At 49.6% G+C, this 24,631-nt stretch overlaps 2 protein-coding genes across 2 annotated transcripts in view; one reads left to right on the forward strand and one right to left on the reverse strand.

Moving 5' to 3' along the window:
* LOC148219412 (uncharacterized) overlaps nucleotides 1-24,631 on the reverse strand; it is a 108,911-nt gene that overhangs the window by 12,877 nt on the left and 71,403 nt on the right. The gene's annotated exons all lie outside the window — the stretch shown is intronic.
* On the forward strand, nucleotides 22,537-24,447 carry LOC148219413 (uncharacterized). Its single transcript, XM_088157638.1, has 2 exons — nucleotides 22,537-22,689; nucleotides 22,876-24,447. Exons 1-2 carry the CDS (start codon nucleotides 22,635-22,637, stop codon nucleotides 23,964-23,966), a joined length of 1,146 nt encoding a protein of 381 aa, XP_088013764.1. The 5' UTR covers nucleotides 22,537-22,634; the 3' UTR covers nucleotides 23,967-24,447.

Here is a 24,631-nt window from a genome sequence, read left to right on the forward strand (position 1 = left end):
CCACAGTGATGTCCTTGGTGCCACGAGGCCCCACAGTGTCACAATGGCCCCTTGGATCCACGGGGTCCCCAAGGTGTCACAATGGTCTCCACAGGAAGGAAACAACCGAGCCCCAGTGTTGCAGGGGCAGATGTGGGGCAGTCACCAGAGGCCAAGGACAGCCAGACTTGATGGTATTTGCAGATTTTGTCTGGGAGTAATCCCTGGATATGCAGAATTGTAGAGGTAGAATAGCAATTTCAGTATTGACATGGACATCTGGAGGAAAAGGATGGCTCTTTTCCATAGGAAGGAAATCATGGACCACCAGTGTTTCAGGGACAGATGAATGGCGACCATCACAGACCCAGTCCAGGCAGACCTCTCTGTTCTGGCAGCTTTAGTCTGAAAGCAATCCTTGGATATAGGGAATTTCAGAGATGGAATCCTAATTTTGGCTATTTCTGTATTGATAAGAGGGATGGTTTTTGCCATTGGAAGGAAAGCACTGAACCCCAGTGTTCCAAAAGCAGGTATGAGGCAGTCCCCAAGAGACAAAGGGCAGCCAGACCTGTCTGTCCTGGCAGATTTCACTTGGGAGAAATCCTTGGATGTACAGAGTTTTGGAGGTGGAATCCCAATTTCAACCACAGCTGCCTGGTCGAGGTGGATGGTTTCACCATAGCAAAGGTAAGTGAGAAGCCCAAGTGTTTTGGAAGAAGATGAGAGGTGGCCACCCTTAGGCCAAGCCAGCCTGACTTGTCTCACCTGGTACCTTTCATCTGGGAGCTATCCTTGGACATAGGGATTTTTAAAGGTGGAATCTCAATTTTGGTTGTGGATGCCAGGATTGGAAGAAGAGTTGTTCTCATTAGGAAGGAAAGCACAGAGCCCCAGTGTTTCAAAGGCAAATGAAAGGCAGCCTTTAGAAAGCCAAGGCCAGCCAGACCTGACAACGATGGCAGCTTTTGTCTGGGAGCTGTCCTTGGATATAGAGAATTCTGGATGTGGACTCCCAATTTTGGCTATGGGCGCCTGGACATGAAAGGTGCTTTTTTTCCCATAGGAAAGAAAACCACACGATCCCAGTGTTTCAAAGGCAGATGAGAGGTGGCCTCTGGGTGGCCAAGGCAGTCAGATCTGTCTGTCCTGGCAGATTTCACCTGGGAGCACTCCTTGCATCTAAGGAAATTTGGAGTAGGAATCCAAATTTTGGCCATGGGCACCTGGAGGAGAATGACAGTTCTTTTCCATAGGAAGGAAAGCACAGAGCCCCAGAGTGGGAAGACAGATTGAAAGGATAGTACAGAAAGCAATCTCTCCCAATGAATTACAGCTGTACTGATGACTGAGGAGTGGAAACATCTGTGCCTGCCCAAGGAGTTGGGGTGTTCTAAAAGAGTGGGTTAGCTGGCTGACCCAGAGTCTGCTGCAGTTTGGGATGGAGTCTGCTGGCTGTGCTGTGAGGAGGTAAGGGACATGCAGTCGTGCAAGAGACAGATAAGGTAAGAAGATGTTGTGTGAGGGACAGTCAGGGTAAGGTGGCCGGGAAAGGGACAGGGTGGGGTTTAGGCAGTTGTGAAGAGAGGAGAGAAGGAGTCAGAGCTGTGTGGAGCTGCCTGTAAGAAAAGGAGTCATTACTGTGTGGAGCTGCCTATGAGGGAAGGAGCTGTTGGAAAGAAGTACACTGAAAGAGGGTATGAAAAGTTTTCTAATAAAGGACTGGTGGTGATGCCAGTCCAGTCTGTCTCAACGTAGTTGCAACACACGAACAGCCTTAGCAAGTTCTGCAATTTGTGGTGATCCTTCCACAGTCTCTTGATGCCAGATTCCCAGTTACCATTGTTAGAATTTTTCCTTGTGATCACTGATTTGTGGGATTTTCTGGAGCCTTCTGTAAAAATGGTGAGAGCATTAAGAGGAGTATGTCTGCTTAAGGGATTTTTGATAAAATTAAAAAAGAGGTGTAATTGTTTGTGTTTTGGAAAATGAACTGACGTTTGTTGTGGAAAGCTTGTTAATGCAATTTGCAATATCTCAGATGGTTGTATAAGCCATTCTAAATAAAGTGAAATAACAGGTATAAACATAATAGAAAAATCTTTCCCCAAATGAGATAAACTTTGGAATCAGGGTTTTGTTATCAATTCTGAAAGAATTTCAGGACAAGTAGTTATAGTTTTAGACATTTGCTAGGATAAGAAAACCCATTCTAAGTTGAATAAAGGATCTAACAGAATTTTGTTCCATTGAAAAATTAGACCATAATGATGTGGATTTTCTCCCAAGATTTCAAATTTTAAAAGGTAACTATGGGTCACATCTGTGAGCTTGACAGGTTTGTAAAGCAGCAGACACTTTCCTCAGAATGGTTTTTGCTTCCTGGGTCAGTTTTCTAGGAGAGTTTAGATCTGTGTCTCCTTTTAATAAATCAAATAGGGGGCCATGTCCTGGTTGGTTATTCCTAAGAGAGTTTGAACCCAATTGATCGATCTGCTAAGTTTCTGAAGGTCATGCAGTGTCACTGGATCTTCTTGTAGCTGTAGAGCCTGTGGAGTAACTGTACATTCTGGGAGTTGATAGCCTAGGTACTTCCAAGGAGAAGACTGTTGTGTTTTGTCTTCTGCTACTTGTAATTCAGCCTTACGTATTCCAATAATTACATCAGTGACAACCGTTTCCAAGGATCCATTATCCTTCATGGTGATTGGAATGTCATCCATACAGTGGAGTATTATGGGTTGAGGAAATATCTCACGAATGAGTGATAAGATTTTCACCACACACCTTTTGATTGAGGATACAGAGAAGGTGAACCTCAGAGCATCATCTGGGTGTAAGGGGGTACTGAACAAATGGTCTTTTAAATCAATAATCATTAACATCCAATCATTAGGCATCATGTTAGGCAATGGTAATCCTGGTTGTAAAGATCCCATTTCCTCAATAATTTCTTTTCTTTTTCTTAGGTCTTGGAGCAGTATCCATTTATCAGTCTTGTGATTTTTTTTTTTTATAACAAATATGGTAGTGTTGCAGGGACTGTTTGTGAGGACAATGTTCCCTTTAGTTAATTGTTCATTTACTGAGGGCTCTAGTGCAGTCAATTTTTCAACAGGGAGGGGCCACTGATCAACCCAGACAGGCTTGTCTGATATCCAGGTGAGTTTTATTGCACTGTGCTCGTCAGTGGCCCCAATTAAAGACTTATCTCCAGACTTAGTCCCCATTGGGATAGGATGTGTCTTCCCCAAACAAGTACTTTCTCTTTCTTCATGATAAATGGTTTGGTAGTTGCTACACAGTTTTCAGGTTCTTTAAAGGAGACTGGGTTTAAACTCTGCATGGTATTGCTGTGTGTGGGTTATTTCTCCAATGCTCTAGGCGCCCTTTGTTGGGTTGTGGTTGTTTTCTTTAAAAAGCCAAGCAGCTAATAGTTGCTATAAAGTTGTTTATTGCAAAGGCACATCAGTCTAGAAAGGCAAAGAGTCACAAGTGTTCAAGTCCATGCTAAAGCTTTGGTGTCAAGTCCCCAGTAGAAGCAGAAGCTGCTCCTGGTGGTCCCAGCAGGGCTGATGTTGCTGCAACAGCTTCTATTGTCTTCTTGGGTGTTGATGATGGCATTGAGGAAAGAGCAGGAGCAAGAGCAACTGGCAAAAAGCAAAGCTCTCCCCAGTGCACAGATTATTATTGAGAAACTTCCCAACAAGCTAAAGACACAAACTCAGACCAATACTTCTTAACCTATTAGAATTCTAGTTTCTAAGCACACCAGGTTATATATAAAGTACACATGGGGTCTATCTTGTCCTATCTGAAAAATGTTTGCAATAGTCTTACTATAGTTTTATTGCGTCTAAAACTGTGTTCCTGGAGCCTCCATGGAAACATTAGTATCTAGGACTATGTTTTTCAACCTTCACTAGAACTCTCACTTCTTACTCTGGTATCTGAGACCTTTATTCACTACAAGCACTTAAAACTTACTCTTAATTACTTACTTGCTTGCTTCTTCTAAAACTTTAACTTAGACCTCTACTTTATGTGTGAATGGCTTAATACACTTCAATCCATCCAAAGGTTTTAATTCAATCCCTGCACTCTGACTTTTCTCTGAAGAATTGAGACTCTTGACTTACAGACTCCAACAACTGTGTCTTCCAACTGCTACCAAAGTGTCCAAGTAATTTTGATTTTTCCTGGGCCAACTCATCTAGTTCAAGCGATGCAGGGCTCATCAGGAACGTCATTGTCTACTTCAGGTAGTGAGAAAGCTTGGTCAAAAACCAATCCTTTAGGTAAAAAGAAGGAGGGTTAGGATAGCAAGCTAAAACAGTAACTTCCTGGCTTGAAGTGACTATTAAAACTGCAGGTGACTCATAAGAGCCGTCTGTATTACGTCTGTCCACTCCTATTATTAAAAAGTCTCGTGGTGGTGGTTCTGGTCCTAGAAGACCTGTGGAAATGGCATAATCAAAATCTGTGATCATTACTGACTGGGCAGTTGACAACTCCAGTCGGGTGTTTGCTGATACTGAAGTGGGAAGGTCTCCAATGAGATGCTGTAGTTGTTCACCTGATGATCTCCAATGCTTTGTACAGCAGGTGACAGGGAGCCTTGTGTCATCGCACGCTGCTGTCTTACACTCTGCATGAGGTTTCCTGACTAGCAGCAACAATGAGCCTGTATTTCATTGTACTGGTTAGCATTTTGTCTATTTTTGCCACAGTCACATTGTGTTTGGAAAGTTCCCTTTTTTGGCTTATTACAGTTTCTTTTTGTCCACAATTATAGCGGTGTCCAGGTTTTCGATTCTGCTCTTTTTGAGTTTTTCTGAAAGTTATTTAAAGCATTGGTCAATATTTGTGCCTGGATGGCAGCAGTGTGTTCCAGGGTGGCCAATTTATTGCATGCTTCCACCATTTGAGGGATGGTGGGTTCCGGCTCTGATGGCAAGGCATGTACCAATTTCTTACATTCCTAGTTAGTATTAACCACAGCCAATTTATTTAATAACCTTTCTCATACCTGGCCCTCGGTGACTTGTTTATCTATGTTCAATTTAAGTTGGTCCAAAAAAGTCATGTAAGGCTCAGTGAGGCCTTGTCTGATGTCCACAAAATCTAGTTGCGGCTTGTTTGCTTCCAGAATATGCGTTAGGGCTTTCCTGGCTGCATCCTTAATGTCATCAAAGACAGGTCTTGGATGGTTTGTAGCCAGCTGGTCTGGGTGTAAAAAAGCCCCTTCTCCTCCCAATTAGACTATGGTAATGTACTGGTTTGAAAGCAAACCAGTGAGAGACTCCAAGTCAGAAAAACATTCACTTGGAAAAAAGTGAAAAAATAAAATACATGAGGTAGCACAAAAGAAAAAAACACTGACATGGTCAGAATACAACCGGACATCCCGTCAGGGTGTTGGTAGCAGTCCCATTAAATGGTGGCTGCAGTCCTCCTGGATGACAGATGTGGTTCAGTTGAAGTAGTGGTCCAGTGGAAGGTGCAGTTTTCTTCTGAAGGTCCAGTGATAATGTGGAAAGGTGCAATTTTCCTCTGGGATACAGTGGAAAAAGGCTGCTGTGGTGTTCCAAATCTGTTTTATCTAGGTAGGAAAGGCTTGGTTCCTCCCCCTGGGTGGAGCATCTCCCAATGGGATGATGTAATTTTATCAGTCATGCAGTGGGACTCAATGGCCCATTAACAGAAGATATCCTTCTGGAGGAAGGATGGATTGTGGAAAAGATAAGGATGACTGCCCCACCTGATTTTAACTGGTGGCCCATTAGCAGAGAATATCTGCCACAGAGATAAGGATCACTGTCCCAGCTGGTTTCAACAGATGGTGATAGAATACACATCTCGGGTCACATCCTGCATTGCAACCTAAGACAGCTTCCATAACCCTCTGTCAAGTCACAGTGGAACCTTGGTGCTATGTTGTTCCATGGCCTCCCAGTGCTGTCCTGGCTTCCATGAGGTCCCTCTGTGACACACGGCAGCCTTGGCTCCATGAGGCTCTCCTGGCTTCCATCATGCTCCACTATGTCCCAGGAGGCATCTGTAGCTTGACTTTGGAGCCCTGCAAGATCCAAAGATTCCCTCCAAACAAACACCAGCCCAGACATGCCCAGGATATTTGGGCTGAGCTGCCACTCCCCAGGCACCTGCAGGGAACCCAAGTGACCACTGTGACTCCGTGGAATCTCATGGAACAAAGTGTCACTTGTAACCCAGCAGGGTGTCATGGAACACAGGTGCCACTGGGACATTGCCATTGCTCATGGAACCAAGTGTCCATTGTGACACAGCCAGACCTAATGGAATCTCCCAATGGAATCTCATGGAACCAAGGGTCGCTTGTTGAGCTTCTCATGAAACCAGGAACATTGTGGCACAGTGGAATCTCATGTAACCAAGGCTTTATTTTGACGAAGTGGGGCAGAAGAGGAGTGTCTTCGGTTGCAATACAGGATGTGACCAAAAGTATTCTATCACCATCTGTTGAAAACAGCTGGGGCAGTGATCCTTCTCTCTGTGGGAGATATTCTCTGCTAATGGGCCGCCTGATAGAACTAGGTCGAGCAGTCATCTTTATCCTTTCCACAACCCATCCTTCCTCCAGGAAGATATCGTCTGTTAACAGACCATTGAGTCCCACTGAATGGCTAATAAAATTGCTTTATCCCATGGGGAGATAGATGCCCCAGCCAGGGAGAGGAGCCAAGCCTTTCCTACATAAATAAAAACTGAAATTTGGAACTCAAGGCAGCCTTTTTCCACTGGATTCCAAAGGAAAACCGGAGCCTTCCACATCATCACTGGACCTTCGGAGGAAAACTGCACCCTTCCACAGGACCACTGCTTTAATGGAACCACATCTGTCACTCCAGGAGGACTGCAGCCACCATTTAATGGGAGTGCTACCAACACCCTGAGAGGATGTCAGGTCGTATTCAGACTCTGTGAGTGTTTGTGGGTTTGTTTTTTGTAATACTGTATTTCTATTTTAAATTTCCTAGTAAAAAATTTTTATTCTTATTCCCATATCTTTGCCTGAGAGACACTTCATTTCAGAATTAGAATTATTTGTAAGGAGGGGTTTACATTCTCCTTTTTAAAAAAAGAGGCTCATACTTTTCTTCACAAACACCTGTCTTTCAAACCAAGACAACAAGACAGGTGCCATTGGGACATTGCCAGCTCTTGTGGAATCCAGTGTCCATTGAGACACAGGGCAGGTCATGGAAACATGGGGATTGTTGTGGCACAATGGAACCAAGGGTCAATTCTGACAGAAAGGGGCCACATGGAACACAAGGGCCACAGAAATATTGCCAGGCCTAGGAGAAACAAGGTTCCATTATTGCACAGCAAGGCCTCATGGGCCCTGGGAGAGCACTGTGACACGATGGAATCTCATGGAATTAAGTGTCCATGTGACATGGCAGGGTCTCATGGAACCCATGTGCCCCTGGGACATTGCCAAGGCTCGTGCAAGCAAGGTTCCACTGTGACCAAGGAAAGTCTCATGGCACCCAGGAAACACCACTGTGGGGCAATGGATTCTCATGGAACCTAGGCCCCATTGTGACAGTGTGACCTGATGGAAACTGGTGCCACTGGGACATCTCCATCCTCGGAGGAAGCAAGTGTCCATTGTGACACAGCACAGCCTCGTGAATCACAGGAGAGCACAGTGACACCATGGGATCCTGGGGAGCCAAGTGTCCATTGTAAACACAGCGGGGCCTCATGGAAGCCAGGAGATCATTGTGACGCAATAGAATGGAACCAAATCTGAATTGTTACAAAGATGGGCCTCAGGAGAGCAGTGTGACACTGTGGAATGTTGTGGAACCAAGTGTCCACTGTTTCACACTGCAGCCTCCTAGAGTGCTGGAGATCATTGTGTCACAATGGGAATAGAGTGTGCTGTGACATCACAGGACGGGTTGTGACATCACAGAGCTGGCTGTGACATCATAAAGTGCACTGTGAGGTCATTGCAGGTGCTGCCATCATGGAAGGTGGCTCTGTTACATCAGAGAGCAGCTCTGTGATGTCTCAGAGAAGGCTGTGTGGCATCACCGAGGGGGTTGTGATATGAGAGCGCTGACATCACAGTGAAGGCTGTGGTGCAAACACAGAGCTGGCTGTGACATCATAGTGCAGCTGTATGACGTCAGAGAGAGGGCTGTGTGACATCACAGGGTCGTTGTGTGACATCACAGGGGGCTGTGTGACATCACAGGGCTGTGTGGTATCACAGGGTCTGTGTGAGGTCACTCTTCCATGGCCTCCCCTCACAGCTCCCCCCAGAGAAGTCCAACACTGCTCGTGCACAGTGGGGTCCCCTGTCCCCCCAGGTCCCCCCGCCCCCAGCCCTGTAACCTCCCCCAGAGGATTTTCCATGAGATCGACCCCAGAGCCTGACACGGGGACAGGGGGCTGGGGCCGTGGGGGGTGGGACAGGGGGGCAGGGATACCCCTGGCAGTGTCCCCATGTCCCCCAGGGCCAGGGCCTGGGCCAGGCCTCCTTCACCCTGTTATGAACCAGGGGTTGAGAGCACTTAAAAAATCCCAGGCAAGGGATCATCAAAAACCAGATATAATATTAAGTGACAGCATGACAAAGTTCCTTGGCAAGAGTCACTCTGCTCCTGATGGAGGACTTGAGGAACAGCAAGGAAACAGAGCAACAACAAAACCAAACAAAATGCAGTCAACCAAACCAGAAATGAGAGAACAGGGACCAGAACTGTCCCTGTGTGAGTGTGTCTGGGGTGGGGTGGGGCGGGGTTCAGATAAAAGGACAGTGAGGACAAGGATAAATGGATCACGGCCTAAGAGCTTCACAGAGCTCAAACTTCACAGGACTTAATTTATACCCTAACCTTGACTTCACTGTTTAGAAAAAGAATAGCACTTAACAGTATTTAACCTAACTTATAACCATCGACTCAGCAATTTAACAGAGGAATAACACTTAACAGTGTTTAACTTAGCTTATAACTTGGATTAAACATAACAACACAGCAAAAGAACAACTCCCAGCAGCATTTAACTTAGCTTATACCTCATGACTGGACCTTACTTACAGCCTGACTGACTCAGCTATCCAAGGCACTCGAAGCCTCAGAGAGCAGCATTTCTGCCACATTTGCCAGGGCACAGGCACTCGTGTGTGCACACAGACAGAGAGAGTCAGTGCCAGGGGCCTGTGAGGAATTCCCCTGGAGGGCAGGGAAATGCTCCCTCCGGATGCTCTGGCATCTCCAGCAGGTGAAGGGCTGAGCCTGGAGGAGTGGGGGATTGGCCCAGGCTCCGTGGTTGTTCGGGGATGCCCCGAGTGCAGCAAACAGGAGAGTTCCCGGCTCGGAGAGGCCCCGCTCAGAGGGAGGTGCTGGCCCAGGAGAGCTCCAAGGGGCTCCTTGTGGAGCGCTGCTTGTAGGGCCCCAAGAGAGGGGCTTTGGGCACAGCAATGTTTCATCCTGGCCGCACTTGGCATCCACAGCTTTCTTTGGAAGGGTGAGAACAGGGATGTTGTGCCACTGAGGGCACAAAAACAGTTCCAGGGCTGCTCCTGTGTGGTCCCAGTCACTCCCAGTATTTCCCTGTCCCTGCTCCAAGAGCTGCTCCCAGCCCTGATTTGTGGGATTGGGAATGTCCTGCTCCCTTCCCGGGGCAGGGTCACACCTGAGCCAGGTGTGCAGGGCAGGACCTTGCCCTGAGCCCAAGCACTGTCCACCTGCAGGATCTGCTTCCCTTGGGCCTCTTCCTCCTGCAGGCCCCAAGCCCAGCTTGGTGCTGAACAAAGGGGCCCCCTTTGGGCACCCCCTCTGCCCCCTCCCCAAATTCCCTCCTGGGGACAGCAGGAGCTGGGGCAGGAGCCCTGAGGGGAGGGAAAAGGGGGTGACACCGGGATGGGGGTCATACATGCTCTGGGGGGACACACACGGCCCCTGGGGACACCCCCTCACCTTCTCCTGCAGCATCAGGAGGATGAACCCCAACATGGAGCCCCCAAACATTGGCAGCATCTTGGGAGGTGGGGTCTGGTGGCAGCTTTGTGAATCTGGGGGGGTCATGACCACCCCAAAACCCCATCTCAGCCCCACAGGCACTCCCAGACCCCTCAAACCACCCTACAGCCCCAAGCCATGACAAACTCTCAGCAACCCTCTGCAGCATAAATGGCCCCAAAAAACCCCAAAACCTCCTTCCCAGCTGTCATGATCCGCTATTAATGCAGAGCGGGGGTCGTGATGGTTCTTTTGATCTCAAAGGTGCAAAAAGGCAAAATGCAGGGGACAAAATCAGTTTATTCAACAGCAGAAAATCAGTTTATTCCACAACAGCAATGCATTTCATCAAATGCTAACAATTCAGTTACGATAGAGGGCTGAGGTATAGGAAACAAAGCATAGGGAGAGGGGAAGAAAAGAAGGGGATGGGAGAATAGCTACCAACAGACGAGACGGGCGTCCTCGCGGGTCATCCGATAGACGAGTCTTTGTCCCTGGGGAGATCTCAGGGGTCTTCTCCAGGGGGTAGACAAGTCTTCAACAGTGGAGAGATCTCAAAGGGTCTTTTCCAGAGGGTCGCTCTTTTATAGTCCTTCTCCAAAGCGAGTGGCCTCTGGCCAAGAGGTGGGGAGATTTATGGACCATTGTGTGGTGCTGCAGGAGACAGGTACGGTCATGCAGTCCTCAGTTGGTACAACACAACCTCTGGTTGGTGCCACAACAGCACAGTCCAGTGAACACAATACACCAGCACACAGTCACGAGCATCCACCTTGGCCAGGCCAGTAAACCATTGTCCAGAGTCAGCCTGGGTGGGGGTCCTCGAGGTCTCCTTGTGACGGTCGGGAGGCAAAATCGAGGGGAACTTCGGACCGACCCTTACACCACCCAGTGACTCACGATCATCATCAAGAGCAACCCTTTGTAGAGTTGTGGTGAAGTCTTCAGTTGTGGTGTCTTCAGGACTCGTCCAATCCCGGAAAACAGAGATAGGAAAGTAGGAAAAAGTTAAGGGAAAGGATAAGGAAAAGGGGAAAAATGGAAAACAAAGCAAATCAATTATATTCAATTTTTTTGATTGCTAACAATTTTAAACAATTTGTTCAATTCTTTAATTTTCAATTTTTTAAAATTAAAAATAAATCAATTTTACATTATGAAGAAAGCAAATTTTTGATTAAACAATTTTAATTGCAATTGAAAGATAATAAATTTTAGTTAAAAATCATGTTTTATCCTATTAGAATCTTGTGTCAATAACCCTAGGGATGTCAAGAGTGACCAATCTGGATACAGACGCCAATTGTGCTAACTGTTTAGTTATTCTCCAACTCATAATGTATAGGATTGCTGATAAAACAAAATCAATTAAAACCAAAATGAAGAGAACAATGGTGGCATGACACAATTTGTTCAGACACCTGTAGCAGTAGGTGACCACCCAAATACAGTATCCCACCACCTCTGTTCAGCATTTGTCTTTACCCTTTCCAAAACACGATGTATTTTTTCCACATTGTAATGAACAGCTATTAGAGTTTTCTGTCCGTTTTTCTTGATCCTCTCCAAAATTTTGATCAGATCTTGGTGGAGCAACAATTACTTCACCAGAGAGGGGTTCATTCCAATTGGAGTGGGCAATAGATGGTGGATCAGTGTGCAATTTGACTGCAAAAGATGGTAAGAAGTAACTGGGGCTACATAGGAAAAATCACATCCTGAAATCCTAGTAAAGTTACAGACACAAAAGTTTGAATGATTTTTAGTATTCACTACCAAATTTTCTATAAAAACACTATCACAAGCAGTTCTAAAGCATGCACATCCATTGACTATATATACCAGTACTGTTTCAAAAATCTCATTTGGATGAATTTCAAAGTTACAAATATTCTGTTCTGTGTCCAAGCAGATATCTTGAGCTCTGATTGCATTACTTTCACAGATAAACCCTTGTTGTTCCCGGACAATGCAAGTTTCCAAATTGACAGTTTGCCACCTCCCACCAATTTGACAGGCCCATCCCCAATGCTCGAAAGGATAGAGAATAGCTCCATCATGGTTCAACCCTAATGCAATGATGGGGAATATTGAATGCATTGAAGCATTACGAATTGTCAGCACAAAGGCTGTGGCTGTGTTTGTGCTGGGCTCATAGGTAAAATTTACTAAGTTCCACCAGGACTGGAATTCTCTTATCAATTATCAAAATCAGTGGCACTGTCCCAGACTATTTTTCGAATTTCAGTGGGAAAAGTGCCTTCCTCATCTTCTCTTATAATTGAAGCAGGAACCAACTGAATCCACAACTGGGCCTGGATACAGCTGAGAGCCAGAGAAATGTTATTTTGTGGAGCACCAAGTGCATAGTTTATCAATTTGTGGTCATTTACATTCACCTTTTCCCAGCTTGGTAATATGTTTGATAACAACCACTGTTGGGTTCCCAAAGCTGTTAAGGATGATTGCAGGGGCTGTTGTAATTTGGTTACATCTCCAGCTGTGGTAGCCAATTTATTCATTAATATTTCTGAATCAGTACTATTCAAAATTCCCAATCCTGTTTCCACAACACCGGTTATGTCTCTTGCCAATTGTTTCTTAGAAGGATTCCATTTTTGCAACCAGGTTGTCCATCCCTCAAAAGAAGTCTGCAGAAAGGGTGAACAAGCTGGCTGAACTTCTGGGACATTATTTTGCATCAGCAATTTGATTTGTTTGAGAGACCATGCCGGATTAAACAATATTTGTTGTTGGCCAGTTTTTCTAATTACATATGGCCCAAATTGAAAAATCGTAGGACTCAACACAACCGGTGGTTGGGTGGCAGGTGTTAAAACATTAACATCAAGTTCCCCCCAGTATTTTGTATTGTTTTTTCCACACATGATTTTATAGGAAAATTGTACAGCAGTTAAGTTTAGCCAACAGTCTTGATTTTGGATTCTACAATATGAGGTACAGCCATAAGGTCCTGTGCCATAACTGTATGCAGGTTCCATGAGGGATCCAGTTGCTAATTTACAACTTATTGTGACATCATCACCTTGTGTCACCATGAAAGGAGGAAAAACCTTGTTTCTGTCATCCAACACTAAGGGGGGTGCTTCTTCATGTCCCTCGGTGCTCTTCTGTGAAAAGTAAACACAAACAGAGTCTGCCTCCAGGAGGCAGGAGATTAAAATGATGGAACTATCCAGTGTGTAGCGTGGACTGGAATTCTGTTGACTTCCCAATCATTTTGCTGCTGAAAAGGAGGCCACTCTGTACCGCCTTTAAACACAGCATAGGAGTCAGTGTAAATACAAACAAGAGAGGTATTCTGTACCTCAAGTTGGGAAACACTCCAAACAACTGTCAGCTCACTGGCCTGAGAGCTGCCTTCTCCCTCAGTAATAAATCATTCACCAGCAGAAGTGGGGAGGGCTACTGCCCTGTATTTCCCCACCTTTCCCTCTCGTTTGGCAGAAGCATCAGTGAATCAAAAATTTGCTGATTGTTCAGGGGAGAAAGGAATGGCTACTTTAATTACCAAGGCAGGTTTAGCATGGCTAATTAGCCAAGCTCTCAGTTTCTTGTATTGCCAGATTTTTTACAGCTCTTTCTATCACTGAGAAGATGTTACAGTCATGTTCTATCTGAGCATACCACTTCCCAACTGAGGATCTCTGGGCCACCCCGTCAGGGGGAGGGGTCTCAATAGTGACTGTGATGTGTTTTCTCCAGAACACTAATAATTCTAGAGCCTGTTGGAGCTCTTTCCTGGATTCAGGCAATTTAATTTGATCCAGGGAGGTTAGAGTATCAGGTGGAATACATGTCATATTTCCTTTCCACCAAATTCCCAAAAACTTCACCTCCTGAGAAGGTTTTTGAATTTTCTATGAGGAAATTTGCAAATCAGGGTTTTCCAAATGAGAGATTATTTTTTGTTGGGTATCCCCCACTACTTTTATTTCATCCCCTCCCACCAGAATATCATCAATGTATTGACAGACAGCTGTATTGTCAGGTTTGGGTATCTTTTCTAATTCCTGGGCTAAAGTGTGGTGGGCCGAAGTGGGGGAATGTTCATACCCTTGGGAAAGCCCAGTGCAGGTGAACTGCTTTGGCTCAACTCCCAGAGCCTGTGGAGGAGATTGATTTGGTTCATTGTTCAGAACTTGTGGAGAAGTTTGCTCTGGTACACTGCCCAGAACCTGTGGAGAAGGTTGCTCAGGGGGTGCATCACTGATATAATCATATTCTATTTTAATCACAGATTTCAAGTTGGGGCAGCAGTGTTCCCCACAATTTTTCATCAAAGTTAGGTCTTTTTGAGAGTATATTGGATTAATGTGAATAGCTTCCTTCTCCTGTGTTCCTTTTGGTGAATCAGCATGCTTTGAATTTTCGTCCCATTCTTCTCTGAACGCAGCTTTTAACAAATTATTTTCATCTTGCAACAAATGTTTCTCATTCCTTTCTTGATCTAATTGTTTTTGCAAAATTTGAACAAGATTTTGTAGAGAGTCTATAATTGTTCTTTCCTCATTTCTGCGCTCAGAGCGAGTTTCTATAGCTGCCGTAAGACAAGCTCCTAAAACCGAGCAGAGTATGGTTTTATCTTTGCCCAGTTTGAACTTTGACTCATGTTGCAGAGAATATATTCTATCAATCACATTCTCCAGATTAAACCAATTATTGTTCGCCCATTCCTCCCCACCTTGGGATAGTCTGGCGTTATACTTAGCTAATAGAGCATAAAATGCAGCTTTATCTGTTACAGTGGAATTCTCAGTCGTTTTGTGAAGGGATAAGTAAAAACCACAACAGGGAGGTCTCTTGCTTAAGTTACCACACACAACGAAACAGCTTTCGCTGTGTGCCCCCCTTCGCTTCCCTGTGCGGGTGAAGAGACCAAACTGCTTGGGAGGCACTCCTTAGTTACAAAACACCAGGTTGTCTCTTCACTGCACCAAGTAGTCAAACATCATAAAATAACAACAACAGTGTCCTGCCTTTTGCACCAGTAGATCTTTTGTGAAATTCTGACGACAGAGCCCTCAAGCGAGTCTGGGGATGCTCCACACCAAGGTGTCTGCAGTCTGCGGGAAATCAGAAAAACCCCCCTTGCTTTCTAGACAGGCTCACCCTTTCAAGGTGGCCAGCTAGGTGTGGCTGGAGTAAGACTTCCTTCCCCTGATACAGACTACAGACAACCTTGCATCCCTTCTGTCTGCCAGAAAATCCTGTCCGTGACGCCAATTTAATGTCACGATCCGCTATTAATGCAGAGCGGGGGTCGTGATGGTTCGTTTGATCTCAGAGGTGCAAACAGGCAAAATGCAGGGGACAAAATCAGTTTATTCAACAACAGAAAATCAGTTTAATCAACAACAGCAATGCATTTCATCAAATGCCAACAATTCAGTTACGGTAAAGGGGAGAGGTATAGGATAGGGAAAGGGGAAGGAAAGGAAGGGATGGGAGAATAGCTACCAACAGACGAGACGGGCGTCCTCGCGGGTCATCCGATAGACGAGTCCTCGTCCGTGGGGAGATCTCAGGGGTCTTCTCCAGGGGTTCTTCATCCGTGGGGAGATCTCAAAGGGTCTTTTCCAGAGGGTTGCTCTTTTATAGTCCTTCTCCAAAGCGAGTGGCTTCTGGCCAAAAGGTGGGAAGATTTATGGACCATTGTGTGGTGCTGCAGGAGACAGGTACGGTCATGCAGTCCTCAGTTGATACAACACAGTCTCTGGTTGGTGCCACGACAGCACGGTCCAGTGAACACAATACACCAGCACACAGTCACGAGCATCCACCTTGGCCAGGCCAGGAAACCATTGTCCAGAGTCAGCCTGGGTGGGGGTCCTCGAGGTCTCCTTGCGGACGGTCGGGAGGCAAAATCGAGGGGAACTTCGGACTGACCCTTACACCGTGACACTGCCCCGCTGCCCTCCTGGCCCTCGTGTTGCTGCAGGGCCTGAGTGCTCTGGGGGCCAGGCACAGCCCTGGGGGTGGCAGTGCCGGGGCTGCAGCAGGGACAGGCCATGGGCACTGCTGGGGCAGAGCTGACGCCTCAGGGCAGGGCCTGGGGGCTCCAGGCTCCTTGGCCAGGCTCTCTCCACAACACTTGGCCAGCCCAATGCTGAGCACAGAAAAGCCCCGGGAGCAGCCCCAGGCTGGCCGTGGGCAGGCTGGGGGCAAACAGCATGGCTGGTGCTCTGCAAGCTCCCTGCAAGGGGGACACCCTGGCAAGGAGCAGCAGAGCAGGGGCTGATCCATCCCCACTGCGCTGGACACCCCAGGGCAGTGTCCCAGAGCGTCCTCATGCACCTGCCAACAACATCCCCCCTCTGCAGCCCTGGCCTCTCCCCCAGCTCTCACAGGAGCCCCATCCTTGCAGGCACACACACGGCAGCACTGGCTCAGGAGCCCCTGTTTGCATTGCACACAGCAGGGTCAGCACCCCCATGGTGCTGCTGTGGGGACATGGAGCCGAGTGAGCACAAATGCCATCAGCCCCTGGGGCCAACAAGGGCTGGGGGACGGCAGGGACACCACTCAGATTTGTCGTGGCCTCTGGAGTCAGCCAGAAAGTTTGTTCCCATGAGCTGTGAGTTTCCTGTCCCACTGCAGACGTTGCTGCTCAGAGCCAGGGCTGCCTGGCAGCCACCCCCAAACTGCCCTGAGTGTGGACACTCACATTTAGAGAGCTAAAGAATTACAGCTTGGCAATTCTTTTCAGGCCTGGATTTCTCCTGTCTCTCAGGTCCATTCCCTGGCTGACAAGCTGACTACAGCTTCAGTTAGGGACGCAGTCTCCCAGAGCGATAACTTGGTGAAAAACAGAAGGGAATACATAATAAAGATTAACACCTGGTGTCTTTCCCATGGGACATCCGGACATGCTGTCCCAGGGATATTTTTCCCAATTGTCCAATGAACTACTGTCCTGTCCTAACTGCACGTAACACACTTTAAATACGGGATGTCCGTACAATAAAGTTGACCTTTTTTCCCCAAAAGAGGTCCGTGTGTGTTGCTGTCTTTTCTCTCTCTTTGCAGCGCAGTAACCACACCTGAGCATTTCCTTTGATTCACTTTTGCTTTCTTTCCTCTTTCCTGCCCCAGATTTCTTCCTCTCCCACCCCTATCTCCTTCCCCTACATACAGCCCATCTCTGTTTGCCCTTTCCTCTCTGACCCCACTCCCCATTTCAGTTCCTGAGCTGGCACCATGGGAACATCTCTTGGGGAGCAGGATCATCCTACAAGTGCTGCAGGAATTGTCTCCAGGGTCCTGCAGTGCCTTGTGCTGCTCCCTTGCCAGAGGCACCACAGGCCAGGGGGGCACATCTGGGCTGCTGTGTCTGGGTGTGGGGCTCCCTGTTGTGGGCAATGAGGAGGGGCTGGAGAGGCTCTGCAAGACTGATAGGATGGGCTTTGGGGCTGGGGTGGAGGAGCTGAGGGACCTGAGCTGCTGGACCTTGTGAAGAGGAGGCCCAGGGCTCATCCTGCATCTGCTCCAAGGGTGGTTTCAGAGAATCACAGAATCAGCAAGGTTGGAAAAGACCTTGGAGATCATCAAGCCCAGCCTGTGCCCTGACACCACTTTGTCTCTCTGAGCCTCCTCTTCTCCAGGATAAACAACCCCAGCTCCCTCAGCCACTCCTCATAGGACCTGTTTTCCAGACCCCTTGTTGCCCTTCTCTGGACACGCTCCAGCCCCTCCATGTCCTTCCTAAATTGGGTCCCCAGAACTGGACACAGCACTCGAGGTGCTGCCCATCCAGGGCTGAGCACAGAGGAAGAATCACTGCCCTGGTTCTGCTGGCCACACCATTCCTGATCCAGGCCAGGAGCCACTGGCCTTCTTGGCCACCTGGGCACACTGCTGGCTCATGTCCAGCCTGCTGTCCATCAGTGCCCCCAGGTCCCTTTCTGCCTGGCTGCTGTCCAGCCACTCTGTCCCCAGCCTGCAGCACTGCAGGGATTGTTGTGGCCAAAGTGCAGGACCCAGCACTTGGTCTTGTTAAACCTCACCTTGCTGGATTTGGGCCCTGGATCCAGCCTGTCCAGAGCAGAGCCCTCCTGCCCTCCAGCACATCCACACTCACACCCAGCTTGGTGCCATCTGCACATTCGCTGATGCTGCACTCAATGCCCTCATCCAGATCATCAATGCAGATATTGAAATCCACGCTGGCTGGCTCTGATCCCTCAGCCAGCCTGGAGGTGCCCTGTGATGGCACTCAAGGTGATCTGTTCCATCACCTCACCAAGCACCCAGGTCAGGCTGACAGGCCTGCAGTTCCCCACATCCTCCTTCCAGCCCTTCTTGGGCATGGGCTCACATTGGCACCTCCAGTCCTCTGGCACCTCCCTGCTGAGCCAGCACTGATGAGAAATGATGGAGAGCAGCTTGGGGAGCTCATCCAGCAGCTCCCTCATCCCCCTGGGATGGGTCCCATCTGCTCCCACAGACACCTGTGAGCATCTGAGTGGCTCAGCAGGTCCCCAGCTGCTTCCTCCAGGATTACAGGGGGTCTCTTCTGCTCCCTGTCCCCATCTGTCACCAAAGGATTACACTTGTAAGGACAAGCTGTCTTCTTGTTGAAGACTGAGGGAAAGAAGGGCTTGAGTATCTCAGCCTTTTCCTCATCTCTGGTAACCATATCCTCCCAATTAGAAGTTGAGGTTTTCCTTGTATCTGCTTTTGCCATTCATGTATTTATAAAAGCATCTTTATTGTCCTTCACAGAAGTGGCCAGTTACGTCCTAATTAATCTTTCACGTCTCTGATTTTCTTCCTGCATGACCTAGCGACATACTTGAACACTTCCTGAGTTTCCTGCCCCTCTGTCCAAAGTGGATGTAGCCCCTTTTTCCCCCTGAGTTCCTGCAAAAGCTCCATGTGCAACCAGGCCAGTTATTGTCCTTGCTGGCTTATTTTTGGCACATAGGGTCAGTCTGCTCCTTTGTCTTCAAGAAATTTTCTTGAAGTATGTCCATCCTTTATGGATTATTTTGTTTTAAAGGGATTCTTCACTTAAAAATTCAGGACCTGGTTTAGAATTTCCCATATCTACACCCTGAATAGGCCCAAGTCTGCAATGGGTTCTCAGGGAACCAGGGCCCCATTGTGACAAAGCATGGCCTGATGGAAACCCGGTGCCTCTGGGACATCTCCATCCTCGGAGGAAGCAAGTGTCCATTGTGACACAGCACAGCCTCGTGAATCACAGGAGAGCACAGTGACACCATGGGATCCTGGGGAGCCAAGTGTCCATTGTAAACACAGCGGGGCCTCATGGAAGCCAGGAGATCATTGTTACGACACACTGTCAAAATTGGACCTTGCTTCTGTGAGATTTCATTGCCCCACAATGTTCTCCTGGGTTCCAAGAGGCCTCGCTGTGTCTCAATGGCCCCTTGCTTCCACGAGCCATGGCAGGGTCCCCCTTGCCCCTGGGTTCCATCAGGCTGTGCTGTGTTGACAACTGACACTTGCTGCCATGAGATTCCATTGTGTCACAATGGTGCCCATGTTTCCATGAGGCTGTGCTGTGTCACAATGGGCACTGGATTCCACAAGAGCTGACAATGTCCCAATGGCAAAAGGCTTCCATGAGGCCATGCCATGTCACAACTGCCTGTGGCTTCCATGAGATTCCTTTGTGACACAGAGATCTCCTAGACCCCATGAGGCCTTTGTCTGCCACAGAGGTGTCTTGTTTCTAGAATGCCTGGCAATATTTCTGGGGCCCTTGAGTTCCATGTGGCCTCTGTCTGTCAGAATTGACCGCCCTTTGCTTGGCCCCGCCCCTTTCCCTCACAGTTCCCGCCCTTTCCTTGACCCCGCCCCTTTCCCCTCACAGTTCCCGCCCTTTCCTTGACCCCGCCCCTTCCCCTCACAGTTCCCGCCCTTTCCTTGACCCCGCCCCATTTCCCTCACAGTTCCCGCCCTTTCCTTGACCCCGCCCCTTTCCCCTCACAGTTCCCGCCCTTTCCTTGACCCCGCCCCATTTCCCTAACAGTTCCCGCCCTTTCCTTGACCCCGCCCCTTTCCCATCACAGTTCCCGCCCTTTCCTTGACCCCGCCCCTTTCCCCTCACAGTTCCCGCCCTTTGCTTGGCCCCGCCCCTTTCCCCTCACAGTTCCCGCCCTTTCCTTGACCCCGCCCCTTTCCCCTCACAGTTCCCGCCCTTTCCTTGCCCCATCCCCTCCCAGTTCGGGGCTCGGAACGGGGGAGGAGGAGGAGGGAGGGAGGAAGAGGCGGAGCGGCAGCAGGAAGCAGGAGCAGAGAAGGAGCGAATCAAGCGCGGGACCCCGGAGCTCCCTGAACTCGCAGCCCCCCGGGACCATCGCCCCCCATCCCGCAGGTGCCCGGGGAGGGGGAGCTCGCCCCGAATATCCCGGAGTATCCCTGGGTTTGGGGTTTTTTGGGGGGGGATGTTTGGATGTTGCAGGGCTGCAGAGGCGCAGATGGCCCTCGGGGGAACATCGGGGGGTCCCCGGGAGGTGTTTTTGGGCGTCCCGGTGGGTGGCGGCAGAGCCCCGGCGGGGCCCGGGGGGATGCGGGTCCCCCCGCGGTGGGGGTTGGGCTTCCCGGGCCGGGCCCTGCGAGCTGTGCCGGGGCCAGGTGGGGAGCGCGCGGGAGCGGCGGGATCGGCGGGGGGACACCGGTTTGGGGGAGCCCCGGGAGAGCCGCGGCTTCCCTGAGCGGGAGCCCAGAGACAGGAGAGCCCCAGAAGGGCAAAGCGGGGAGCCCGAGAGGGGGGGACCCCTGGGATTGCCGGGACCCCGGCGGGGGGTGCTGGGGCTGGAGGGGCGGCATGGCCGGGAAAGGGGTTCGGGGGTGCGGGAGCCGGGAGTGGCTGCTCCCAGTATGAGCCCAGTCGCTCCCAGTATGAGCCCAGTCACTCCCAGTATGATCCTGTTGCTCCCGGCAAGAGCCCAGACAGTCCCAGTCATTCCCTATTATAATGCAATTTGCCCCAGCACGGTCCCAGTTTCGCCCACTTCCTCCCATGATAACGGAAACTAAAAGACAAACAAAAATACTTTTAACAAGAATTTTAAATGTAGAGAGTCAAGGCATTTCTGTATTTTCTGGCCACGATGTTGTGGCCAGGATGTTGCACAGAAATCTCATCCACACATTACCGGGCTGTGCAGAGAGAATCATTTCGTGACACTCCCTTTTTAGCAGATTTTTCAGATCTTTTATACAGTCAATGCTCATAGAAATGAATTGGGTCAGTGTTCATTGGTCTCAAGCTGCAAATATTCAGTTCCTAATATTTGGCCTCCTTTTGGATCTGGATTTCTTCCCTTCTGCTGTTAATTCCGTCTTGATTCCCTGATTTTCTTATCAGTGTTTTCAGAGGAGATGTCTGCAATTCTGCCAGAGGCAGAATCTGGGGTAGATGTTCCTGGGTGGCCGCTGATGTTCTGTTAATGGCCGCTGATGGCCCTTGATCTTTAAGCTGCTCCCAGTCTGTTGATGTGTTGTGTTCATCAGACCCCACCTGGTGCAGCAATGCCCTGGAAAGAAACAAAGAAGTCTTTTTGTAGGGCAAATTAATCCCCTCGACTAAGGTTATGCAAAGATTTTTGCAAGGATACGATTTCCAACACCACTTGTGTCCAATGCGTTCCCAGTTCTCCCAGTTGCCCCTAGCATAGCCCCTGCAACTGCCAGTAAGATCCCAGTATGAGTCCAGTATGATGCCAGTCTCTTCCAGCAGGGCCCCAGTCACTCACATTTGCCCCCAGTTGCCCCAGCATGATCCCAGTTTTTCCACCAGCACATTCCCATTCGCTCCCAGTTAGGTCCCAGTCACCAGCCCTGTGGTCTCAGACATTCCCAGTATATCCCAGTTGCCCTGAACAACCTCGTAGTCCTTGCCAAGCACTCCCACTTACCTCAGCATGGTTTACCTGATCCTAGTTTGATCCCAGTTCCACCCAGTAGCTCCTAGAATACTCTGAGCTTCTCTCAGCGTGCTTTGTGTATTTTTTGGGGCGGGGGGGATGTTTGGAGACTACACAGCTGCAAATCTGATCAGAAAATGCCCCTTGAGGGGAAATTAGGGGGTCCGGGTGGTGTCTGCTGGCAGAGGCAGCGTGGAGGAGCACAGCCCTGTGTCCCCCAGGACCCCAAAGTGGGGAGCCCAGAGAGGGGGGAGTGCCGGGATTTTGGGACCCTCAACAGCCTGGAGAGGGGCAGGGGGGACTCCTTGGAACCCCTGCACCCCAAAATAGAGAATAAGGGGAGAAGACACCCCAAAATACCCCAGCATCCCTCAATGGGGAGGTGAAAGACGGGGGACCTTTTGGATTGCTGGGACTCCCAGCAGCCTGGGGAGGGCGGGGACCGAGTAGATGGGGGACCCCCAATACAAGCGTGACCCCCAGCAGCTGGGACAGGGGGGGAACCCCCAAACACCAAAGGAGAGGGACCATTCCCAGGGACTCCTGGGAGGCATTTTCAGGGCTGAATGTTGGTGTTTGGGAGGTTTTCATGGACCCGAGATGCTCGGGGACTTGTAGAGATGGAGTTGGGCAGGAGGAACCCACAACACAACGCGCTTATCCCTTGTTTTCCCCAAACCAGGATTTCCCATTCCCAACCCTTGGCCCGATGGAGGAGGAGGAGGCTGCGAGGAAGACGAAGATGCCCCAGGAGCCGCAGGCAGGTGAGGAGGAAGTCAGTGCCCCTTTCCCCCTCTGTCCTGCTCCATCTCCCAGCCCAGCACGGCCCCCAGCTGCAGGACAACCCCGCTGCTGACGCCGTCCTGCCGGGGACGTGCTGGGGGGATCTCCTTCCCCTTCCCTCTTGCACGGAGGCAAATCCCATCCTCTGCTTGTCCTTCCTGCCCCAGACAAGGAGCTGAGCACGGAGAGCAGGGAGGACAAATCCCCGCGGCAGAACCTCGTGGAAGAGGCCGTTTGGAGCGGCTCCACGGCACAGGAATGCAACGGGGAGGAAAAGCCGCGGAGATCCCGCACGAGGAGGGGCTGCAAACGCAGATGGCGGGGATCTGAGGAGGAAAGCCCCAGCCTGGGCCGGGGGGACGACCAGAGATGGAGCCAGAGCTCGGAGCTGGTGGTCCATGAGCAGCTTTGTAATGGGGAGAAGCCCCACAAGTGCTCAGGGTGTGGGATGAGCTTCAGATGGAGGAACAAACTGATTCAACACCAGAGGATCCATACTGGGAAGAGGCCCTACAAGTGTGGGCAGTGTGGTAAGAGGTTTCCCACCAGCTCCAGTCTCCTCCTTCACCAGCGGATTCACAGGGATGAGAGGCCCTTCCGCTGCCCTGACTGTGGGAAAGGCTTCAAGGAAAACGGCCATCTTGTCAGGCACAAGCGCATCCACACCGGGGAAAAGCCTCACGAGTGTGAGGAGTGTGGGAAGAGCTTCAGGGACAGCTCCAGCCTGATCCGCCACCAGAGGACCCACACTGGGGAGAGGCCCTACAAGTGTGAGGAGTGTGGGAAGAGCTTCAGTGAACGCACCACATTGATTTACCACCAGAACATCCACACTGGGGAAAGGCCATACAAGTGTGAGGAGTGTGGGAAGGCCTTCAGGCACCGTTCCAGCGTTACCTGCCACCAAAAGATGCACACTGGGGAGAGGCCCTACGAGTGTTCCAAGTGTGGGAAGAGGTTTCTCTCCAGCTCACTACTCCACCAGCACTACCAAACACACACAGAGGAGAGGCCTTTCCAGTGCTTTGACTGCGGGAAGGGCTTCAGGCGAAACTCCCAGCTCATCATCCACCAGCGCATCCACACTGGGGAGAGGCCCCACGAGTGTCCTGACTGCGGGAAGGGCTTCAAGCACAAATCTACCCTCGTCACCCACCTGCGCATCCACACTGGGGAGAGGCCCTACAAGTGTGGGGAGTGTGGGAAGAATTTCACCCAGAGCTCAGCCTTGACCAAACACCAACGGAGGCACCGCTAAGGGAAGCCCTGTGAGTGCCCCGAGTGCGGGAAGAGCTTCGTGCCCTGCTCCAGCTCCATCCCCCACTGGAGGACCCACGTTGGGCAGAGCCCTGGTGACTCACATTGCCTGGGATCCATGATAGGAAATACCTGCTGGTTATCCTTTTGTTTTGGCCTGCATTTTTATGTGTTCTCTATCTCTTTTCACTGCAAAAGCCAAGAGGGATCAATCTGTCACCTGAAAAACACTCAAATCTCACTGAAAGCCCCTTAATTTTAACCCAAAAGGGATCAATCCCACCTCCAAGTGCCTTGTTCCCTCCTCAAAACAACTCAGTCCCACGGGAACCTTACTGGATTCCACAGCCGGCAGGGTGAGAAGGGGTTGGAAGGAGATTGGGAGAAGTGGGATCCAAATTTGGAGCGCTGGGATTGGGATTGTGTGGGGCTGGCTGCCAAGGGATTGATTTGATAGTAAATAAAAGTTTCACAATTCCTGATTTCTGTCCCATTCACTTCCAGTCAGTTGCAGTTCTGTTTCCAGTGGCACCTTCTCATCTGATTGTGTTTGTGTCCTCCTTTCTCTCCTGCCTCTCTCTGCCTGCTCTGTTTCTGTCTCAGGGTCTCCCTTGATCCAGGGCAGCTCCCACCAAAGACCCTCCCCTGATTTAATTCCCAGTGCAG

The sequence above is a fragment of the Sturnus vulgaris genome, unplaced genomic scaffold, assembly GCF_052056855.1.
Source record: "Sturnus vulgaris isolate bStuVul1 unplaced genomic scaffold, bStuVul1.hap1 Scaffold_141, whole genome shotgun sequence".
In the NCBI taxonomy this organism is placed as follows: domain Eukaryota; kingdom Metazoa; phylum Chordata; class Aves; order Passeriformes; family Sturnidae; genus Sturnus; species Sturnus vulgaris.